This window comes from Drosophila takahashii, chromosome 3L (assembly GCF_030179915.1).
Source record: "Drosophila takahashii strain IR98-3 E-12201 chromosome 3L, DtakHiC1v2, whole genome shotgun sequence".
Lineage (NCBI taxonomy): Eukaryota > Metazoa > Arthropoda > Insecta > Diptera > Drosophilidae > Drosophila > Drosophila takahashii.
This window is the reverse complement of record NC_091680.1, coordinates 13,355,226-13,377,950: the sequence shown is the minus strand read 5'-3', so window position 1 is coordinate 13,377,950 and position 22,725 is coordinate 13,355,226. Positions and strand designations below refer to the sequence as shown.

Below are 22,725 nucleotides of genomic sequence, written 5' to 3'. Positions count from 1 at the left end.
ATTGGGAGCCTCTGAGATTTCTATTTTTACTTTTACCAACCATTAAAAAATACACGTAGTACTAATTTTTTTGCAAAGCAATTATATTTCGGTATAAACTACAATAACTCCATATAAAATATATAATATATATATTTTTACAACACCTATAAATAAATTAGATATAAACAATTTCCGCACATAATTTAACTGTCTTACGACGAGTCCTATAACTAATAAACCTTAGGTGGTAGAACAATAAGTTATAATCTCAGATGGTGCTTGTTCATTCAGTTTGCCAGAGAGAAGACTTCGAGAGATCCTTTAGAAGAATTTGTCTCGATCGAAGCTGAGGATTCGCAGCAGGCCATGTTCTGCCCCTACAGCCACCCAAGTGTGGGCGGGCGAATTCCAATTGCAACGAACGCAATTGGATCGAGTGAGGGGCAGAAAATGTGAGTTTTGCGGTAGACGCTTGGCGTCCAAATATGCGGACTTTCGTTTGTGGGGCGCAGGCACCAGCGGTTTGATTTGCACCCCATAGTCCCGTAGAAACTCATCAGCGCCTATGGAATCCATGTCCTTGGGCGTAGTGCCGCCCAGTTGATGCAACTCGGTGGTGGATACAGCCCGCAAGTTGACCATTGACTTTAGCAGCGCAGGACCACAGTTGAGATCTCGCACGTCCAGGAACACCAGGTCACCGTTGTCCGTCACAAAGACCATGTGATTTTGCTGACAATTCGTGTGCATGTCACGTGTCGTCGTCAAAGTTCCATCGAGGGTCCTGTGCTCGAACTGTATGCCCGATACACTAACTGCTATTGTGCGATTAAAGTCTGCAAAGAAAATTCCAATTAATCTTTAAGGGGCATTTGTTAAAAATCTATTAAAGCTTACGTGAACTGCTGACGACTAGCGTTTCACAAATAGGTGACCAGGTTAGATTAGCAATATATAGAGTGCAGATGGGATCTTGGGCCAGTATATAAGGTTTCGACAAGTTCGCTATATCATAGATTTTAAATTGACGTATGGAAGTGCCAACTGCAAGCCAACGTGGTCCATTATGGTCGTAATGAAGTTCCATGACTAAGGGGCAAAATCAAAAAATTAGAAATATTTAATAGGGAAAAACTTTACCCATCAAACATACATTGGATATTTCGCTCGCCAATGTAAAAGAAATTCAAAGGCACATAATAGACTTGATTATTCCGGTTAAAACAGTTAATGTTGTCATTATCGCCAATGTCCCAAAAGGCGATATAGCCACTGCTGTAGCCTGTAGCCAAGAATGTGTGACCCAAAGACTGAATAGGAGGAGTAAATATTATTTCAGAAACAGAAATTTTGGTTTAAAAAACTCACCTGCGACCACACAACTTTGGTGCATTGATCCTGAACAGGATTGTTCACATCCAAGCTGAGTGTAATCAAGGAATCCAGTTGAATGACCACATTCTCGTCTGTCTTCTGATCTTCTGGCAGCTCCAGGGGCAGCGCATAAATACAGACATCACTCAAGGAATTCGCCACAGCCAAAAGGCCCAAACGATTCGATGACTTGTCATAACCACCGCTGGGCAAAAAGCAGAAACTATGAACTGGTCCATGGGGCACACGAATTCCATATTGAAGTTCAGGTTGCATGGCCCATGATTTCTTCTCATGTTTGCCAGAAGAAACCGTGCATTTCAGCAACATTAAAAGGGCATCTTCATCCTTCAATTTTGTGTGTCTGGCAAAGGCTTTTAACTTTGGACGCAGGGAGCACAGTAAATACTGATTCGTAACTTTCGGTGGTAGTGGAACCCAGGCGAGTTGCTTTATAGAGTGCCCCAGATAGCCCACATATTCACCTGATAAAAAATAAATTACAATTAAATCTGAATTTCCGTATTTTCAGCTATAAATACCTTCTTTGTTGAAGCCCTCAAATGGAGCCAATTGCTTCCAGTCGTCTTCATTGCTTATTTCGCCATAAGCATAGCGCATGGATGCCGTCTCCTTGGAGGGCAGCAAGTCATTAGCCTCCTGGGAAGATATCTTTGAATAGCTCGGCAGCAGTTGGTTGAACAAAGGACCAGTTTCATAATTGCGGTGCACACTTAAAAATTTAATGTAAATTTAGAATAAAATTCGATGAGCTGCGTGTCCCTGGTTAACTTACAATTCGTTCCATTTATGAGTCGCTCTAGCTTCCAAGTGGTGATATCGTGAGAGTACTGTCGTATACATTAATATATTAATCTTTGATATTTTTTATGATCATCATTTTACTCACATGGCTTCTGCAGGCACTCTCCAAGTATAGATGACCGTTTTAATTTCCTCTTTCTGTCAATGTCTCCTCGTCGGTTTGATTTCTTTTGCTTTGTTGTGGAAAAGGTCTCACCAAGACTTCCCTCCTCCTCGGAGCTTAGCGAAGACTCCTCGTTGGAGTCCACACCTTCCGATTCATATTCCTCCGACGACTCCTTGTCCTTGGTCATGTCGTAGTCCGAGGAATCGCCATCGAAATCGTTTTTAGCGGAGGTCTCGTCGCCCGGCTTCTGCGAAATTAGTGCCTCTCCTATTTTCTTTAATTTGGTTTCAGCTCTATAAAATAAAGAAATTTAATATGAATAAGATTTTATGTTATTATCAACTATTTCATGAACTTACTTTATGGTAGACTTCCTTTTGGCACGCCCTGCATTGCTGTAAACCGTTTCACTAAGACTCGCTTCCGCTGGCTCCGCATCTTCATCATTTTGGGACGGCCCAAAGCGCTTTGGACAGGTTCTTATGTGTACGGGTAGCGAGAGTTTGGTATAAGAACGCTGGCAGAATTCGCAGAGGATGCGCTGCTTGTTGCCACAACCCTCCAAATGAAGCATCATGCCCAGGTAAGATCCCAATTGGTGGCTACATAGACGACACGTTAGCTTTTCGGTGCCATTCTGGAGATAGTTCTTCATCATGGTCATCACACCAGCACGCGTTATCTTCTGTAAATAGATTGCAGATTAGAGTTTTCTTTTTTTAAAAATTAGGATAATTTTGTACGCACCTTGGGTGCTTCACCCACAGGCCAACCCACTCCGTAATGCTCTCCTAGATGACGACGCCAGTTGTCCTTATCGCAGCGTGCCAAACACAAGCCACATTGCAGTGGACCATCTCCTTTGCCGTCTTCCATTAGATTTTCATCCGTTTCCAACTGCTCGCGCTTTCTAATGAGCAGCAGCCGTAGATTAAAGTCAACTACGCATATTGTTTCTGAATCCCCCTCAGTCTTCGACTTTTTGGCTGACTCTGATTCCAAATCAGAAGGAGCAGCGCGCTTTCTTCCCCTTTTCGAAGGCACCTTTGGCTCTGCAGGTATTGGGGAAATCATCTCTTCGAAATTCGTGGGCCTGCATTTACGTGACTTTGGAGTTGATGCCTCAGCTGGTGCAGCTGCAGCAATACTTCTTCTGCCTTTCTTAGGAGCAGATTCTTCGGCTTCTTGAACTAAAGGAATGGGTGTTTCTGTGGGTGGAACTGTACCGTAACGAGATGGAGTCTTCCGTTTGGCCCGCGCAACCAAAGAATCAGTTGATTCTGATGGCTGAGGTTCTTCTAATGGAATAGAAATCATGGCGGGCTGAGTTTCTGAAGCAGCTAGTGAGTTTGATTTGGAAGTACATCTTTTTCCTCTTGACTTTTTAGTTACTGTTGGTGAAACTAATGTAGTTTGATCTTGTTTAATCTCTTCCAGCGATTCTTCTGGACTTAAGTCGGTTGTTGAAACGGGTTCGTCTTGAGTAACTGGTGGAACTAATACTTTTGGTGTTCTACTTCGAGATTGTCGTTTTTTATTAGGTTTTGCTTGCTTTGGTTCCTCGGAAGCTGTAAAATCATTTAACTTCTCCTGTGATTCAGTATTCAAAGAGGTTTCCTCAGAATCTGCAACGTCTGGAGTTTGGACAACAGTTGGAACTAATATTTTTGGTGATTTACTCCGAGACTTTCGGTTTTCTGCCGGATTGACATTTTCACTTGGTTCCTCCGGTTCAATAACTGCGGCGCTCGTATTCCCTAAATCTTCACCAACAGCTACATCAGTATCTTTTACCTTTTCAGGTTCAGAAAATTTGACCTTATTATAACGAGATTGTCTTTTTCCCCTTGATCGTAGTGAACTTTCAGCTTCTTTCGGTTCCTCTGAGACTTTTAATTTAACATCAGTTTCAACAACTGTTGAATCTATCAGTTTTGGTGTTTTGCTCCGAGTTTGTCGCTTGTTATCGTCTTCTTTCTTAGAACTCGTGTTCTCAGAATCAAGTTCGGGATTTACAACTGCTTCAGGTTGAATTATAGGTGGATCTTTTGTTTTTGGTGTCCTGCTACGGGATTTTCGTTTTCCTTTTGATTTTAAGGATGTTTCTGGCTCCTGAAGCGAATTTTGGTGTTCCAAATTGTCCATTGAATTTGTTTTTTCTGTTGTTGTTACAGGTAAATCTTTCTCAGAAGATTTTATATCGGGAAGAGTTTTTTCTGTAGTTTTAATTTCTTCCTCTTCTCTCTTAGAATCTTCCAAATTGTCCATCAAATTAGTTCTTTCTGTTGTTGTTACAGGTAAATCTATTTCAGGAGATTTTATATCGGGAAGAGTTTCTTCAGGCGCTTTAATTTCTTCCTCTTCTCTCTTAGAATCTTTATTCTCCGAAGTGAGTTCTGAATTTGCCACCGATTCAGTTGAAGTGACTTTAGTTTTGGAAGTTTTTCGTTTTCCCCTTGATTTTCTAGATGTAGCGGGTCTTTCAATGTTTTTCTCTTTCTCATTTTCTATAGAATCTGCGTTATCTGTTGCCGCCAAAGGCAGAGCTGTTACCTCGGGAGCTACGCTATCTTCCAGTCTTTCCTCTGTTGCTTTACTTTCTTCAGAAATTAGTTCGGTAGCTTCGATTGCCTCAGGTTCTACAGGTTTTTTAGTACTACACCGCGACTTTCGTTTTCCCCTAGATTTCTTTGAATCTGTAATTTCCAAAGGTTTCAAAGCTTCAGTTGACGTTATAGGTACATTTACATTATCGGATTCACTAATCACTTCCTGAATTAGCTTTAATTCTGCATTTTCTGAGGAAGCTGGAGTTTTTGAACGACTTCGCGTCTGTCGTTTTTCAGTGGCTCTAATATTCGTCAAACTATCTTTGCTTGTGGTAGGTTTACTTGGAGGGTCTATTGCAATTGTTATTGATTTGGTTGATCTTCTCCTGCTTCTCCGCAATTTACTGTCAATAACTGATAAATCATTTTCGTTTATCAAAGGTTCTGTAACAGTTTTCGGTTCTTTGTTTTCATTGGAAGCATCCGCAAGGGAATTTTCAGGAGTATTTGTTTCTATATCAGATTTGGGAGGTTCATCAATGTTTGGACCATCTACCGTAGGATTAACTGATTCGATTGGAGTTTCTGAAGGATAATCCGGTTGCTCCTGGGAAACACTGACCTGTACATCATTACCACCCTCAGTAGATTTATCATTTACTAGTTCTTCCCATGTAGTTTCCTTTCTTATTGGATAATCTTCAGAAGTTCTGTTATCATCGATTGATACGTTATCGCCGAAATCCATTGGACTTGTAGGCCCACCATTACTGCTACAAGAATCATCAGAAAAAGCTTCCACAACCGTATGTTTCTTAAAAGTATACTGAGTATCGACCTCGGCACTCTTCACTGGTGGATCCACCTCTGTGGACTGCTGCTCCTCCTCGGTCTCATCGTAATCGGGAGTTGCATCATCACTTATGTCCGTTTCGTTGAGCTTCATTTGCTTGACACGCTTACTTCTCACCGGAGTTTTAGAACGCTTCTCTTCTTTGTTGTCGAAACCCAAAAATATGGAACCATCATCGTCACTTGTGCTGGAAGTGGGAATGCGACCACCCACATTTGCACTGACCGGATGGAGAAATTCAAAATGGTTTGGCTTTTCTGGTAGATTTTTCTGGCCAACTTTTGAGGATCTCTTGCTGAGAACAGGTCGCGTTTTTACGAGTTTTTTTCGGGGTATTTGTTTAGAAGGTTCTTCTGTTTTTGGCATTGGCGATAGCTTCTTGATTTGTGGCATCACTTTTTCCGCAGTCAAGTGACCAATTAAATTCTGTATTCCTGTGACTTCGGATGAGATATTTGCTGTAGTATTTAATTCCAAAGACTCCTTGCGAAATGGCAATTGAGCCTCGCCTTGGGGCAAAGGTGGATCCTGTGAGAGGATTTCTATCAGGGAGACATTACTTTTTGATGTGGCGGGCTGTGAATCCTCTGGGTTATCTTGATTACTGCTTTTCGTATTGGTTTTACTTTTGGGCATTTTAGGAGGATGATACAATTGGGTGAGATCTCGTTCTGTCGATGGTTTTGTTGGAATTTCATGTTCTTCCTGAAGATTTATTACAGATTTTTCGACTCTCTCTTCTTCGATTAGGGTTTTTGCAGAATGTTCTTGAACTGAATTGATTTTTTCTTCCTCTCTGGACTGGATGACTTCCTCTTCTCGCTGATTCTCCTCTGCTGGCACCTTAGGATTGTATTTAACACTAGATAAATTAAGATTTACTTTGTCTGAGCTCAGGCTATCAGAATTGACTATTACCTCTATTGCTGCGACTCCGTATCGATCCTCCAGCAAGCTGTGATCAGTGGCCATCGCTCGCTCGTCTTCCTCTTCGAATTCTAGCTTTGTCTTCTTTGCTTCAACTGGCTTTGGGATGCTGGGTCTTTTAGTGCGTTGCACTAAATTAATCTTGGCTTTTTTGGATCTAATAGGTGGCTTTTTAACGGGCTTTGTCTCTATCAGAGGCTCAGGATCTGACAGAGGCTTGCTCTCTTCCAAAGGCTCTACAGACTTCTCAGCTTCCGCTCCCAAAGTTGTAGATAAATCAGGATTAACTATTTCCGCATTGGCTTCCTGAACCTCTGTTGTTACATTTACAACCTCATCGTGTGGATTTTCTAAGTTGACCTGTACATTTGTCTCCTCCACAACTGAATCTACAACATCTTCCACATCCACCAATGACATATCCATTGTGGCCACGCTGCTTTGCATCCTCATCGCATTTGGACTGATGCGTAGTACATTTGTGCTATCGCTGTTAACATCTAAAGTAGCATGCAAAATGCTCATATCGTCCATTTTCACAATCTTTCCAATGGGCAAATCGTCCTCGGGAAGGGGAGATTTTTTGACCGGCGACACACCAGTAAAAGAACATCCGCCTCCTCCGAAAAGAGCGTTCAATCTTTGCTCCTCCGGTGAAAGTTCCATAAAGCTGCTTTCATCCAGATGATTTTCGGCCGTCAGTTGGGCTATAAAATCTACTGCAGATTGGATTTTTTGTACTGGTGCCGCCTGCTTTGGTGATGTGGTCACCTCCGAAGAACTTGACTCCTTGTTTAGCCTTTCCGAGAATTCGTCTGGTTTTGAAGTGGATGAAACACAAGGAGGCAAGTCAGGATGGCTAGGCTCTGAGGATTCTCCCTCAGGGAACTCCTTCGTTTCATAAGTCGAAGGAATACAGACAGGCAAGTCTAGAAAACTGGGTTCTTCAGGCAGGTTTTCTGGTTCGGTTGTTGATTGTGTGGTTACCTCATCTATCAATTCACTTCCTTGCGGAGTTAAAGGAATATATACAGGAGCCGTTTTTTCAGCATGTTCTTTTGGTTCAGTAGTGGCTAGCTTCAGAGGACTTGACTTTGCCACCGTGGCTGATTCTTTCCGTTCCGGAGTAGAGGGAATATATACAGGGAAATCAAGAGGGTTTGCAATTGTGTTCACTCCTTCCGTTTCCGGTGTTAATGAAACGTATTCTCGATGTTTCAGAGGGCTTGTTTTGTTGGTCAACTCTTCATAATATTCTTTTGGTTCGGGAGTAGGAAGAGGTTGATGAGGCAGAAGAAAATCTCTTGATGTGTTAGGTACGGATTCAGGCAACTGTTCAGGAGTTAAGGGGGTATAAACCGGAAAGTTTGTAGTCTCCTCTTCAGGAAGTTCCTTTGGTTCTGTAGATTCCTTTGGTTCCAGCGGTAAATTACCCACAGGTAATACATTTGAATAAATATTTGATTCTGTACTTAAAATCGGATTGTGTACAGGAACGTTACTCCCTTCAAGATTTGGTGGAGCAAAAAGAGGCGTGTGTTTGCGTTGAAGTATTGAGTTAATAGTAAAAGGCGTTTCAATTGTTGGAGCAAAATCCTTAACAGGTTTCGGTGAAGGAGGAACTTTCACCTGCTCCGCCTGACTGCGAATCTCCTTGGCCATCTCGGCCAGCTTCTCCCGCGATACCTTGAACTTGTTGGCGTTCATGATAACCTTGCCCTTGATTACTTTCGATGGGAGATGAGACTGAACAGGGTCTTCCACAGGTTTCACCTGAATCAGAGTGGCTGACACTGGCGGATTTGGCAGACGTAGGCCACTCAAATCGATCTTCTCGTTGGGTGCCAACACCTTGTTTTCCAGCACAATCAGAGGCGGTGAGGGGCTCTTGTGAAGTCGAGTGGGTAGGGCAGGAACTGCTTGAGTTACAGGAGCTACTGGAGTCTGTGAAGGTGGCTGAAACACATGATGTTGTGAAAATTGCGGGGAAATAGGTGGCTGCTGCTGTACTGGAATCCTTTGTGGACTTTGGATAACTGTCTGCACTGAAAAGTGAGCAGGTCGCTGTTCAGTCGTAGTCGACTGATTCATCAGCGGCTTGCTACTCGATTTGCACATGGCTCGATGTTTGGGCAGCTGATTGACCAGGTTGAGCAGCAGCGGTGGCTGCTTCGGGCGGACAGTCAAGTCCGCCTTGGCAATGGGCACAGAAAAGGCAGCAGGATTAGACGGGATTCCTGCACTGCGAGGAGCTGAACTCTGGGCAGAAGATGCTGCCTTGGAGGTTGTCGGCTTCTGCTGAGGCTGCAAGGTGGTGGTCATGTTCTTGTTAAGTATCCTGTTCTTTAACAGCGCCTTGACTTGCTTAGAACGATCGGCTTCCGTGGAATTAGGGATCGACTGAATGGGCACCGTCTTTTCTATATATTCCGAGATCATAATGCGTTTTACTAACGGTTGCGGTGCTGTAAAGTAAGAAATAAAATGATTAGTTTAGGGAAAAGTTAGTTTATAACATGCTGAATTTATTTACAATTAAAATGTTGTGTAAAAATTAAAGTTTTATCAAGTTTAACAACTTTACGAACATATAATTTTTAATATAATATCTATTAATTGTAATTAATTATAAATAAAAATAATACAATGACAATTAGGTATAAAATGGCTGTAAAAAAAAAAAGTAAATCCCTAAAATTCAATTGAAAAGGGAAAAATATGCATATCATCATTATGCAAACACTAAATAAAACCGGCTAGAGCATATGCATACATAAAAGAAAAACAATCCCACAAACGAACTGCAGTTTGGCCATGCTGGGATTTGAACCCGGGCCAAAAACGAACTATGTTCGCAACGCATCGACATTTCGTGTTTAACCTCATTTGCCGCGCGCACTTACAGGTTGGACCATCGAAAGAATATAAACGGGAGTGGCGAAAGTGACACTTGAAGCTAGTTTGCGGGGTGGGTATTCAAAAAAAAATAATTCACCTATGCACGGGCAATATAGTTTATGAATTCACTGGTTTTTGTTATTTTCTTGTTTTTTTTTTTAATACGTTATTAAGTAACTTTTTTTAAGAAATTAGATTAAAATTTATTTTTGACTAGACTTTTGACTACTAAATTTGTATTACCAAAAACTAATTTTAAATATTTAAAATTGTATTTAAATACTTAAAATGTTTTTGATTACATAACTACTTGAATTATTTATTGTACCGAACATAAAATAACAAAAACTCTGGAATTTTGAGACTATAATCCCCACGCATAGGTGGTATTCTTTTTACCGCTTCGAAAATTTATTCACAAGTCCTCAATTTTGCAAGTCACAGTTTTTAAATTATTTTAAACGACTTAAACCGCATAAACCCTAACCCTAAACAGTAAAATATGATAGTCAATTTAAATTTTTAAATAATAATTAATTAATTAAAAAAATATATATAATATTTTAAAAATTTATAAAAATATCATTAAAATTTAACCTTAACCCATAGTTAACCTAAAACCGCATTTACACTCTAATGAACCGCCTTATTTTTCCTATCGTCCCCTGTTGTTGCTATATTTATATATTTTTAATTATAAAATAAAAATAAAATTTTTGGAGAAGTGGAAAAATGAAAAAGCATTCGCGGTGAGACGAACTCGGTTAGTAAAATCAACGCGAACTATAAACTCTTCATCTTGCCGTCGCCTCAATCAGCTGCGCCATCGCCTCGGTTTTCGCTCGCGTGTCCCAAACTCGTACACCCAATTACATAGAGGATTTCGGAAACACTTTGGCAAAATCCCCCGACTAGCTAACGGTTTTTGTGTAATGCACAGAAATTTAAAACATAAAAATAAAGAAAATGTTTTTTTTTTCTTTTACCAGGCTGACGCAATTGTTGTTGTGGCGGCTGCAATTTGCTCTCTGCCGCCGTCGGCGTCGACTGCGCAGCGGCAGAGGGGGAAGGTTTACTGGTTGTAGGGGCCTCCACCTTTCTGGCCTCCAGTTTCTGCTTCCTCAGGACCTCCGCGAGCTGCCTATCGAGTCCCGCTTCCTTGAGTTTATTGAAATCCAGCTGAATCTTCTTAATTATCCGCTTGGGCGGAGCTGCAGTTTTAGTGACTTGTGGAGTCGGGGCATTATTCGTAGTATTAGAATTGGATGGATTTCCAGTGGAGGTCACTGCCGCCGGTGGACCCATGATGATCTGCCGCCTGGAGTCTTCCATTTCCGCTGCTACTTGGAAATCCCCGTAAGATTGCAACACCTATTCCATGAAAATGACGACAGAAATCCGAATTCTTTCACTCTAGAATTGATTGCACGCCTCTCGTTGGTTTGTGTTTCCCGTTTTCCGGCATTAGCCAGGCTCTTAGAAACGATTAAATCTTGCTTTTCCTGGCTTAATACTCTTCACAAACACTGTTTCTACTTTAATTCAGGGCCTTGTCTGGGCATTTTTCACTTTTTTAAAATGTTAAAAAGACCAAGCATGTGCAACTCGAATTAAGTAGGACCATTTCCCGAATGTCAAATGTTCCATAGGAATCGTTAATAAAATATACTGCGTTTCAATCGAAAAATACCATGATTTTTTCGAAATATGTGAGAGAAATAAATAATTCTAAATTTTAAAAATAATTACAGTGACCACTAATACATAACAATAACTAAATCCAAGAGAATTCACTGTGAAGATAAATAAATTTAATAATAACTAATTCAAACATTTTAATTAAAATTCAAAAACTTTTTTTAAATCAATAGGGGGATTCCCTAAACTGTTGAATTGCTGAATTGTTGAATTTTGGTCAGCTGTTAATCAGCTGTTCCATACAAAGTAACCTTCAGAAATTTCAGCAATTCAACAGCCTCGGGGCTGATGAAAATTTTGTTGAATTGCTGAAAAGCCAGAGTTGTCACCTTTTTTTAAAAGTCGTGGCAACTCTGTAACATTTTATTATCACCAGTACGCATTATTTATTTTAAAATCAACTCAGAATGCATATTTGTGGTTCTTTTTACCTTGGTAACACTTTTAGACAGTAACTAGCAATAATAAATCAAATTTTACAGGCTTTAAGTTCCTTAAAATTGTTCAACAAATAACAGCTGTTTGAAAATTCAACAGGAACCATTTTGGGTCGTTTCCTTAATTGCTGAAATTTTTTGTTGAATTTTCAACAATTCAGCAATTTAACAGTTTAGGGAATCCCCTTAATGCATTTTTTATTTAGGCCTAGTACTCACTTCAATCAAAAATCCAACGAAACGAAAATTTCTATACAAAAATGGCAGGCGTAAAATTTCGTGTTCAAAATTTTGCATGGAGATTTTCATTTCGTAAGCTTTTTGATTGAAGTGAGTACTAGGCCTTAAACGGTAACAATTTATTTATATTTAAATTAAATACCAAATCCTGCCCACAAACTATCGATTGCCCACAAGAAACTCCCACCACTAGTTTGGCTACGTTGACAACCCTTCTCTGTACAGTGTACACTACCAACCACAATTATCCGGAAGATTTTTACTTTAGCAACGCGAAAACGTTTTCCTTCCCCACGGATTAAAAAAATAAAATAAAGCCGAGACAATGGACTTCCAGAACCGCGCCGGCGGCAAGACCGGCAGCGGAGGCGTGGCCTCCTGGTCTGAGACGAACCGCGACCGCAAGGAGCGACTGCGTCAACTGGCCCTGGAAACCATCGATCTGAACAAGGATCCGTACTTCATGAAGAACCACCTGGGCTCCTACGAGTGCAAATTGTGCCTGACGCTGCACAACAACGAGGGCAGCTACTTGGCCCACACGCAGGGCAAGAAGCATCAGGAGAATCTGGCGCGGCGAGCAGCCAAGGAGGCCAAGGAGGCACCCTCATCGTTGCTGGCGCCCGAGAAACCGCGCGTGGAGCCCAAGAAGTTTGTGAAGATCGGACGACCCGGCTATCGGGTGACCAAGCAGCGAGAGCCCAGCAATGGCCAGCAGTCGCTGCTCTTCCAGATCGACTATCCCGAGATCACGGAGAACATCGTTCCGCGCCACCGCTTCATGTCCGCCTACGAGCAGAAGATCGAGCCGCCGGACCGCAAGTGGCAGTATCTGCTCTTCGCCTCCGAGCCGTACGAGACCATCGGATTCAAGGTGCCCTCGCGCGAGGTGGAGAAGAGCGAGGGCAAGTTCTGGACGCACTGGAACCGGGACACCAAGCAGTTCTTCCTGCAGTTCGCCTTCAAGTTCGAGCCAAAGATTCTCCCTCCGCCGCCGCCGAGTCTTCACCGGGCGCTCGGAGGTCCACCTGGCGGATTCCCCATGCCGGGACCTCCGCGGCCAGCCATGCATCCCATGTTCAATGGCGTTCCGCCTCCGCCACCCATGTAATCCTGGGATTAAGGGACCTCCTTTTCAATTAATAAACAATTTTACACTTAATACAACTCGTGTGTTCTTGTATTTCTCTTTTCTGCCTTAAGAATTTGTAAAAATATTGCTGGGTATCTTTGTAAACGTACGTCTTACAAATCGATTGCGTTTAAGGTAGTTTAACTTAAATCTAATCCTAGGCAATTTACTATACAATTGTCTGGGTTTCCTTAGATCTTTTCGCGCTTCTTAAAGTTTCGCTTAGAAGCACATCGGGTGATGATGTCCGAAACGTGCGGCTTGTGCTCGAATATCTTCATCAACTGATTCTGCGCCTCGTTGATGCCATCGGTGATGATCTTGCTGCGCTGGATGTTGCCCTGCAAAGTGATTTGCTAGTTAGTTGGTTTTATAACAATATATATATATAAATAGGAACCTTTAGCAGCTCAGTGACGCGCTCCAAATCGCTGTTCTTCTCCTTGTCCTTCTCCAGTTCCTGCAGCATGGTCTCCAGTCTTCCCAGGCTGACCACCTCGGATTCATTCTGCAGAAATACATTTTATTATCTATGCTATTATTATTTTCATAAACTTTTCCTACCAAATCCTCCATTTGCGAGCGTAGATGATAGATTTTCCATCCATTTATTTTCCCTTGGACATTTGGCTGATTGGCTAGATCAATAACCGTGGCTCGTCGCTCTTCCCTTGGCTTTACATCGGTGTACCGATGAAAATGGTTGTTGGCCAACTTGTGCGTGGGTTTATAAGTCTGTAAATATATGGTAAATATATAAGTAAATTCCTCTAAATGTTATATATCCTTTAACTCACATTAAGCAGCGCACAATTGCGTGGACGACGGATGACAAAGTCCACCGGATTGGCGTTCTCCTTGTTGCCCGTCACAGCGGGTGTGCTATTGCGATGATTGGCATCACCTGGCGCACTACTAGGCGCAACTCCCGGTGTCGCCGCAGTGACCAGTAGACCTCCATTGTTGTGCTTCTGCATGTAGGATGCTCCAGCCGGCGGCGTGGGTTCTGCACTCGGCGGAGGCAGCGACAAAGACGCCTGACTTTGAGTGGAGTGCTGACTGTCGTTGCTAAAAGATAGATAAAGGATTATTAAATGGTTTGAATTCTTTAAATTCCATTAACCCACGTTGATCGTCGCGCTTTCTTCCTGGCGGAGCAGTCGTAGCTGGAACTGGAGCTATTGCCAGTGCCATTCATCCGCGTGCCCGCCTGCGTGGATCCCACCAAATGCGGTGCCTGCTGCTGAGGTTGCTGCTGCTGCGGCGTCGGTGCTTGCACGTCCACAAAAGCACTGCTCCCGCTTCGCGAACCAAGTGAAGAGTGGCCCAGGTTCTGCTGCATCGATTGGTGCGAAGAGTACAACTTTAAAAGAAGAACAATTTAGTAAGTATATTTTTTAATGCAAATATTTGTGAACTAGAGCCCTGTGTAAATCATTTAATTTTTGTTTCATCATAGTATGCCATGCAATTTCTTTAATTCAATTCTATGTGAAATAAATAGAATGTTTTTCTAATTCATTTCGAATTGAATGAATGAATAAATAACTTGTAGGAATTTTTTGTGCTTCCCAGATTTTTTTTGTGCCTTCTTTTAAGAACAAAAAGTGGAAAATTTTAAACAAATCTATTTTAACTGTTTAGAAAATAAAATTTAGGCAGATTTAATCACTAAATTATGGTCCTTTCTTCTTCAAAAGAAATTGTCGATTGAATTATTTCGGAAGTCATGCCATTCATTCATTCAATTCCATTAAACTCAAAATTCTAATTAATTCATTCATATAAAACAAAAAATGCAAATTAATTCATTGAATCCATTTATGAAGGGCTATATTTGTGAACCCACCTCGTTAATAGGATTAAAGTGCGTGGAATTGTCGCGTCCACTTGAGCCTCCAGTGGCTGGCGTATCGCCAATCCTGTCCTGCAATTGCTGATCTACGCCTGGCGACGAATTAGCAGACACTGTAGTCGATCCATCCGAAGAAGCGGGGGAGTCGGCCCGCGAATTTCTCGTTGAGGAAACGGTGCCCACAGTGGTTGGCACACTGGCCACGCTACTCGCCACTCCATGGGCCACCCGCTCGCGTTCCTTCTTGGCCAGCGCTTCCACGGTCAGTGCGGAGCTAACTGCTGGCGGCACCGCCACGGAAACGGGCTGAATATTGAAAGTGGTGCCCGGAGCGGGCGGCATATTTGATCCACTGGTATTGCTGGCCATTGAGAGGAGGGTTGGACCCAGATTTTTGGCCGCTCGAATGGGAGAACCGTCTGCATCCCGCTTGCGCATGAAGCCTGCAGCCTGTTGAGGATTCCCTGCCCCCGTGGTAACTTTTACGGACGTGTGCAGCGGAATAACCATGTGCTGCGGCGGCGCACTGTTCGGACCAGCTGGTATTATCAGCTGCTGATGGCCAATGGTTCGCGTGGCCGTCCCACCAGCTCCCGATGGCAGAACAGTGAATGTGGCCTGCGATCCAGCTGCAGCTCCCGTGGCTCCCGCATGACTGGCGAAGGGCAGCGAGGACACCGAGAGGCTGCTGCCGCCGGCGCTACTGACTAATTGCGCCTGCGCCTGGGTGCTCTGCGTCACCGTTGTGGTGGTCAACGATAGAACGCCCGTGGAGGCGGAGGCTGGCATGGATTCGTAGTAGATCGTAGCAGCACTTCCCTTGTCATCGATCTGTGAATGAAATGCATAATTAATAACTGATATTAGTTGAATTATTCACAACCAGGGTTCGGAATTTAACACACATGTTAAAAACATGAAATATTGTATTTTACAGTGTGAATAAAATTGTTGACATATGTGTCAAATACAAAAGTGTAAAATGTGAAAAATAATTGTTAGCACACACAGCTCACTTGTGTTATTTACACAATGAGTTATTGACACGACTTGTTTTTTACACACTGTGTTGTTCACAAAAAAAGAAAATTACATTTCACTGACATTAACGAATCAAAGGGAAAATGAAAAACCAATATGGGCCATTATATCATTACATTTCAAAGCATTTATAAATTCTCCAACTCTATAAAAACGTGCATTTTTCAGCTCAACATATAATTCTGACACTTTAATGTCAAAAACCCATTGTGTTAAAAACATGCTGTGTAAAAAACGCATCGCGTAAATAACAGAAGTGTCATGTGTGTGTTATTTATGTTTCTAATATATTTAGGATAAAATTTTTTACACACAAGTCAAAAACTTTTTTTGAACCTAACACTTTGACATTTGACATGTTAATAACACAAGTTTTTTACAGTGTGTGTTATTTTCCGAACCCTGTTTACAACTAACCTTCATTAATTGGCTCTGTGAAGCCACCACTGGATTCCAGGTGCGTTGAAAGCCAGTCACTGTGGCCCCGCTAGTGCCGGATCCATCTGCTCCTGGCGCAGATGTGGCCGGAGTCATCATCATTTTGCCGAGCGTAATCCCACTGGCGTTCTTGATGGGCGTCAGTGTGCCAGTGAGTATATTACCACCTGGTCCCACGCCTGCTCCCCTGCCGCTGATGGTCAGAGGGAGGACAGTGGCTCCTCCAGCCGCCGAAGTGGCCCCCGTCACCGAACTGGGATTGACCACGCTGGCCGAGACATTCGGCACAGGCACCGCCTGGATGCTGGCCACTCCCTGCGGCGTCATCGTGGGCCCAGTGGCTCCGCCGGCAGTGGACAGCTTGCCAATCGGATTGAGCTGTGTGATCGTTAGCGACGGCTGCACTTTGGCGGTCATGGTGACCGGTGGTCGAATGCCTGCAGAAGGTATTATATAAGATTAATAAAAGGATGAGCAAGTAACTTATAATAAAGTAAAGGATCAAGCTATAAAACCTTTTGGAAAAACGACAGAAATCAAAACCTAGGTAGATTTATAATAACAAAGGAGGTATATTTGCTAACATTCCGCTCTAAAAGCTTGAATCTGTTTAACATTAAAGGTGCCTTCATTTTAACAAAGAAAATACAATATTTAGTTGCTATTAGGTTAGCTCAGCGAACTCCTTTGTTTATTTTTCAGTAAATAAAAGTTTCTCCATAATAAAAGATTTGTCACGTTGTTTTAGAGCTTCTTCCACATTTCCTGTTCAATGGCACAGCGTTCATCTTTGGCTCTTTTAACCCTGAGAAGTGCTTGTCCCAAAAGTAATTCATTCTTCTTGGTCCTTAACAACGCTCGCTGCCTGAACTGCTCGACAAAGTCATCCTCCAAAAATCTTGAACTTTCGAAGTAACTTTTCCTCACATTTTTGACTACCGGAGGTGCTGATGGTGATGGGCGTTTCTTCAGATCCGCGTCGTCGTCCTCTACAATTTCTACAGTTTCCTGGCTATCCAAGGGTTTCTGTGGAGAATCCTCTGTTGGGTTAATTCCGATAAGTTGGCGGATATTGCTCAGGTGCTCCTTAATCGCCAAAATATCATCCTTCACTCGATCTTGTGAACTAGTACTTGAAGTGTTCGCTGCATGGTTGTTCTTGTCCAGTTTTAAGTTAGTGGAAAAAAGATTTTTCTTGACTTTCTTTATATTCTCGCATTGTTTACGGAGAAGATCCCGGTAACGCTCATGGGACATGCACTGCTCCTCCAGGAACAGCATGCGGTTCTGATCAGGCATCTTGAAGATAGGCAAACGCCTTGAAGTTCTTGGCTTATTTTCGAATTCTCGTTCTGTCATCGTTTCGGTGGTAACCTCCTTTTTTAATAAGTTATCCACGCACTGGAACTTGTTCGGTTGAAGATCCTGGTTCGAGTTACTTCGTTTTCTGGTCAAATTTGTGATGTCAGATTGGCAATCCTCGTTGGTTCCTGTTTCTCTTCCCATTTCACTTCCGGTGACCATCTTGTTGGGAAATATGAAATAAAGAATTCCTCGCACGACGATGACAAAACGATAGGTCACAAAAAATAAAAGTAAATTACTTTTCCCTTTCACCTCCGAAATGACATTAAATTCTCTGCTTTCTAGATAGTTTTATATAAATGTTGTAAAACTTTTTAGTGTTGAATAGATCTATTAAAAGTTTTAAAATAAAATCAAATATAATGATTATTGTCTGAGTTTTAAAATAAAACTAATAATGATTACGGTCCCTGATTAAAACTTTAAATTTTTAAAATAAAAAATAAAAATCCTGGTGAAAATGATGTTCTCGTTTTTTGCGTATTTCGATTCTAAGTGTTTTATTTTTTGGTTAAAAAAATAGATCAATATTCATTATTTACGGTCCCTGATTAAAATTACATAACCCATGAATCTACGTAGATATAATAAATTAGCTAATATTTTTAATTGCAAAAATATGATATTTTTGAGGGGACTCTATTTAAATTATCTATGTTTTAAATCGAAATAATGGAAAATTTAGAGTTTCTGTCGTTTTTCGCTAGTGATTTCTTTTAAATACTCATATTAGTACAATCCAAAACCGGGAATATATCTTACCCATCTTGGCCGCCGCGGTGGTTGACATCAAGAAGGGTTGCAGCATCACATTGCCGGCCAATCGAGCGCCGGATCCGATGATCTGCTGCGCGGTTCCCGTCGCCGGCTGCTGCAGCTGGATGATCCGAGTGGTGGGCAAATTGGTGGCGGTCAGCCCAGTTCCTCCGGCACCGGGACCCCTTCCGGGTGCCACAGTTGCTCCACCCGAAACACTAACGGCCGTTGGCGAGGCCGTAACGCTGGTATTCAGCTGCGGGATGCTGGGCGCCCTGATGCTGATGCTCGTGGTGTTCAGCTTGGCGGCGGGAAAACTCTTGCCCAGCGGAATGGGTCGCACATGTCGAGGCGTTACTGTCGTTCCGCCGGGAGTCGTGGTCGTCACTCCACCTGTGGGCGTGGCCACGGCGAAGCGAGGATTGAACTGCTGCCCCGGATTCTGGCTCACATTGGGCGTAGACACATTGGAGGAGTAAACCAGCGTAGCCTGGTGCTGTCTCTGTGGCAAAACAGTGGCCACATACGCCTGAGGACCTCCGCCAGGACCTCCTGCCTGTTGCGGCGTCAACGGTTGGCCGGCAGAAACGGTTAGAGCTGAAATAAATCGGGATTAGAATGGGTTTTCAGCAGGGTTCGGAAAAAAACACACTCTGTAAAAAACTTGTGTTATTAACGTGTTTAAAGTCAAAGTGTTAAGTTCAAAAAAAGTTATTGACATGTGTGTAAAAAATTGTAGCTTCGTATGTTTAAAACATAAATAACACACACAGTTTATTTGTGTTATTTACACAACGTGTTTTTAACACAATGAGTTTTTCACATTAAAACGTCAGAAATATATGTTGAACTGAAAAATTCATGGTTTTCTGTAGTTGAAAAAATGTATATATGCTTTAAAACGGTTAAAAATAACAATTAAGATATCCTGGCTCAATATTGATTCTTCATTTTCCCTTCGATTCGTTAATGTCCATAAAATGTAATTTTCGTTTGTGTTAAAAACACAGTGTGTAAAAAACACGTCGTGCTAATAGCACATTGTCTAAAAACACAAGTGAGCTGTGTGTGCTAACAATTATTTTTCACATTTTAAAACTTTTGTTTTTGACACACATGTCAAAAACGTTGCTCACACTGTAAAATACAATTTTACAAGTTTTTAACATTTGTGTTAAATTCCGAACCCTGGTTTTCAGAATGTTAGCAGAGTAACAACTCACCTGTTGGCGCCTGAACTGGAGTGGTGGTGACCACACTGGCGTTAGGAAGCCCCGCCGATGTGGTGATAATCCTCTGACGCGGCTGATGAATGGCCCTGATCAGCTGCACCTGTCCCGTGGGACTCTGCATCCAGGTGGCACTATTGCTGGACGAGATCACCGCCGACGGGGGTTGCGAAGACAGCGCCACTCCACTCCGGCTCACCGCTGCCGTTGCTCCGCGCACAAATCCTCCCGTTGAACTCAGGACCGTGGGCGCCGTGGGCGTCACCGTGGCCGAGGATGTGGCTCTCAATGGAGTCACCAGACGCTGACTCACTCCAACGCCACCCATCTGCGTGGCTGTTACACTGGCGCGAGGTAGATAGGTAGCCTGGGTCACCGGCCTGGTGACCGTGATGGAGGCATTTGCTCCACTCCTCGCCGGAGCAGCTGGTATGGCCGTAATTTGTGTTCTTCCCGTGGCCGTGACACTTTCCAGCTGCTTTATCATGGGCATCACCACACGGACCTGCGTCGACTGGCCACCGGCTCCAATTGCCCTTATGGAAGCCGCCGTTGTGCCTTGTCCTGCATTCAGAGCAATCGGTGTGGGATTGGGATTGGCCGCCGCCACTTTGATTGTCCCACCGCTGAGGATCGGAGTGCCCGAAATGGATATCCCACCGCTGTTATCCGACTTCACATGGGTAATCTTGGCGGCCACCGACGGATGCGCTGCAGAGGATGGCAAATGGGATGGCAATGAGTACTTGTTTATGACGCCGCGCAGCTGCAGGGGCGGATGTGAGTGCGATACCAGGGATGCGGATGCAGATGCGGATGCTGAGGCGGATGCCGATGCGGATAACGATCCAGTGGCTGCCAATAATGATGATGATGATGATGGATATATTGATGGCAGCAATGACAACGATGGCAGTGCATGGGGATGCAGTTGTTGGGTGCGGATCTTAATGGTTTTCAGGGGGGCTGTTTGAGGGGTGCAGTGTGTGGCTTCAGTGAGATTTCGGTTAAAAGTTCCACAATGGAACACAAGCAGTGGACAATGGACGGACAGGTGGTGTTAGGCAGGGATATCGACATTGATTTAAGTTTTTTTTTATTTTAGTTAATATTAAAAAAAATTGGAAAATGATTGGAAACTTTTTTTTAGGGTTCATAAATTGGATATCTATATTTGTCAAGACCAAACCTAATATAAAGTTACGAAATTTTTTTAATTTGAGATTTAAACTTGTCAGAATCCAATGAAAATTTATTTTTTAATGTATTTTAAATATTAATTTAGGGAAACAATTTTTTTGAAAAAATTGGTTTTTGTAATATCTCTAAAATAACATTTTGAACCTGTCAAAATCTAATTAATATTAATTTTTTACCGTTTAATATTTAAGAAAATAATGTTTTTGAATTAAATTAATTTTTTACGCTTTACTATTTAAGAAAATAATGCTTTTGAACAAACATTTTTTTTGTTTAAATGTCCATAAAATAACATTCTTAAAGATTTTTATACCCGTTACTCGTAGAGTAAAAGGGTATATTGTATTCGTGCAAAAGTATGTAACAGGGAGAAGGAAGCGTTTCCGACCCCATAAAGTATATATATTCTTGATCAGGATCACTAGCCGAGTCGATCTAGCCATGTCCGTCTGTCCGTCTGTCCGTCTGTCTGTCCGTCTGTCCGTCTGTCTGTCTGTATGAACGCTGAGATCTCAGAAACTATTAAAGCTAGAAGATTGGCATTTTGCATGCAGATTTTAGGAGTTCCTACGCAGCGCAAGTTTGTTTCAAAATGGTGCCACGCCCCCTCTAACGCCCACAATCGCTTATTTACGATTTTAAAAATTTTAATATTTTGGTAAAGTAAAAATGCAGTTTTATTGTGTTTATCAATACCTATCGAAATGTAGAAGAAATTTTTCAAATCGGACCATTCGTTAAAAAGTTATGCGTGATCAACGTTTTCTATCTCTATCTCCATCTCCCTCGCCTGAGTAACGGGTATCTGATAGTCGGGGCACCCGACTATAACGTTCTCTCTTGTTTTTTTATATATTTAAAGTTATTCTTGAGCTTACTGGGAATCAGCCAATTAAAGCTTCCAAATCAGAACTGTTGACAACCCTGCCACGAATGCACAGTAACAACAAAACAAACACATACACACACACAGTGGCACAAAGAGAGGAGAACAGCTTTTGCTGCGAAAGTGAGGCACAAAGCGGAAATTGAAACAAACAGTGCGCGTATGCGAGAGCAAAAGAGAGTGCACAAATGTTATGTATACAGACGCACACACGGACGCAATGCCAATACGTATATACACGCGTACGTATATAAATATAAATATTCCACTTGGATATCCGTGAACTTACCTGATGGCGCTGTAGCTGTACTTCCACCGCCCACCGGCCCGCCTCCCGCGCCGCCTTCACTCGACGCACTCATTGTTTCAAGTTTAATTTGCGATTCCTGCAAGGCACAACAATTTTAGAATGAGATTCCACTTCCACGTTTTACATGCTTTTCGCCTCCTCCTCCCGTTCACTCCACACCCGCCCTCTCTTTCTCTTCTTATCACTGTGCCTATGTATCCACAAATTCTCTGCACACGCACGCACACAAAAACAAGCTGAGAAAGGCGGTATTTTAATGGTTTTTCGTTAAAAGCAACTTGCCTTTTGTGCTAATTAGCAGCACTGCGATTAACGGTTTACAATTTTTACCGCGCTTGGTTTTAATTAAAAGAATTTCCCTTGTTTTTCTGCTCTTCTTTTCACAATGTAGGCTGTAGTACCAGTCGTTGGTTGTTGAATAATCCCGACTCTCGCTCCTAAGTAGTAATCGATAGTTATTTTTGGGAAAAATACCAAAAGTATTTTTAGTTTCTTTAAATAGGTATTTAATTTTATTTATTTTTATTTATTATATTTATTTATTTATATAGGAATTAAAAACATTTATAAAAGACTGGACAACTAAATAAAAAAGTTATTTTCAAGAGATTTGAGAATCATTTG

The 22,725-nt window shown here is 42.2% G+C and overlaps 3 protein-coding genes across 6 annotated transcripts; 1 reads left to right on the top strand and 2 right to left on the bottom strand.

Annotated features, from left to right (window-relative positions):
- Window positions 1-114: 114 nt before the first annotated feature.
- On the bottom strand, window positions 115-11,147 carry LOC108056364 (microtubule-associated protein futsch). 2 transcript variants are annotated; one of them, XM_070214648.1, is made up of 11 exons: window positions 10,501-11,147; window positions 6,608-9,081; window positions 3,035-6,532; window positions 2,647-2,972; window positions 2,267-2,580; window positions 2,153-2,207; window positions 1,899-2,089; window positions 1,351-1,841; window positions 1,136-1,292; window positions 880-1,071; window positions 115-818 (listed from the first exon to the last, which is right to left on the bottom strand). In XM_070214648.1, exons 1-11 carry the CDS (start codon window positions 10,844-10,846, stop codon window positions 304-306), a joined length of 8,559 nt encoding a protein of 2,852 aa, XP_070070749.1. In that variant the 5' UTR covers window positions 10,847-11,147; the 3' UTR covers window positions 115-303. The 2 variants fall into 2 exon arrangements, with proteins under 2 accessions (XP_070070749.1, XP_070070748.1); XM_070214647.1 differs by having other exon boundaries at window positions 3,035-9,081.
- Window positions 11,148-12,107: 960 nt separating this feature from the next.
- Sf3a2 (splicing factor 3a subunit 2) lies at window positions 12,108-13,056 on the top strand. The gene has a single exon (XM_017140131.3). The coding sequence runs from the start codon at window positions 12,215-12,217 to the stop codon at window positions 12,998-13,000; it is 786 nt and encodes a 261-aa protein (XP_016995620.3). The 5' UTR covers window positions 12,108-12,214; the 3' UTR covers window positions 13,001-13,056.
- On the bottom strand, window positions 13,048-22,509 carry Sap130 (Sin3A-associated protein 130). Of its 3 annotated transcripts, none has more exons than XM_017140128.3 (11): window positions 22,384-22,509; window positions 22,081-22,177; window positions 19,700-20,671; window positions 18,483-19,073; window positions 16,335-16,792; window positions 14,871-15,707; window positions 14,149-14,384; window positions 13,819-14,089; window positions 13,586-13,756; window positions 13,422-13,529; window positions 13,048-13,362 (listed from the first exon to the last, which is right to left on the bottom strand). In XM_017140128.3, exons 2-11 carry the CDS (start codon window positions 22,151-22,153, stop codon window positions 13,213-13,215), a joined length of 3,867 nt encoding a protein of 1,288 aa, XP_016995617.3. In that variant the 5' UTR covers window positions 22,154-22,177; window positions 22,384-22,509; the 3' UTR covers window positions 13,048-13,212. The 3 variants fall into 3 exon arrangements, with proteins under 3 accessions (XP_016995617.3, XP_070070712.1, XP_070070713.1); XM_070214611.1 differs by having other exon boundaries at window positions 19,700-20,560; XM_070214612.1 differs by having other exon boundaries at window positions 19,700-20,416.
- Window positions 22,510-22,725: the final 216 nt, after the last annotated feature.

Bases quoted from the DNA above. Each gene is read 5' to 3' on its own strand.
- Sap130 (XM_017140128.3), bottom strand. From the start codon at position 22,153: ATGAGTGCGTCGAGTGAAGGCGGCGCGGGAGGCGGGCCGGTGGGCGGT. The intron at 20,672-22,080 runs GTAAGTTCACGG...CCCCTCAAACAG, and splicing joins TACAGCTACAGCGCCATCAG to CCCCCCTGAAAACCATTAAG. The intron at 13,530-13,585 runs GTAGGAAAAGTT...GTATTTCTGCAG, and splicing joins GCTCGCAAATGGAGGATTTG to AATGAATCCGAGGTGGTCAG.
- LOC108056364 (XM_070214647.1), bottom strand. From the start codon at position 10,846: ATGGAAGACTCCAGGCGGCAGATCATCATGGGTCCACCGGCGGCAGTG. The intron at 1,293-1,350 runs GTGAGTTTTTTA...CCTCCTATTCAG, and splicing joins CCAAAGTTGTGTGGTCGCAG to TCTTTGGGTCACACATTCTT. The intron at 1,072-1,135 runs GTATGTTTGATG...TTTGCCCCTTAG, and splicing joins TGGCGAGCGAAATATCCAAT to TCATGGAACTTCATTACGAC.
- Sf3a2 (XM_017140131.3), top strand. From the start codon at position 12,215: ATGGACTTCCAGAACCGCGCCGGCGGCAAGACCGGCAGCGGAGGCGTG.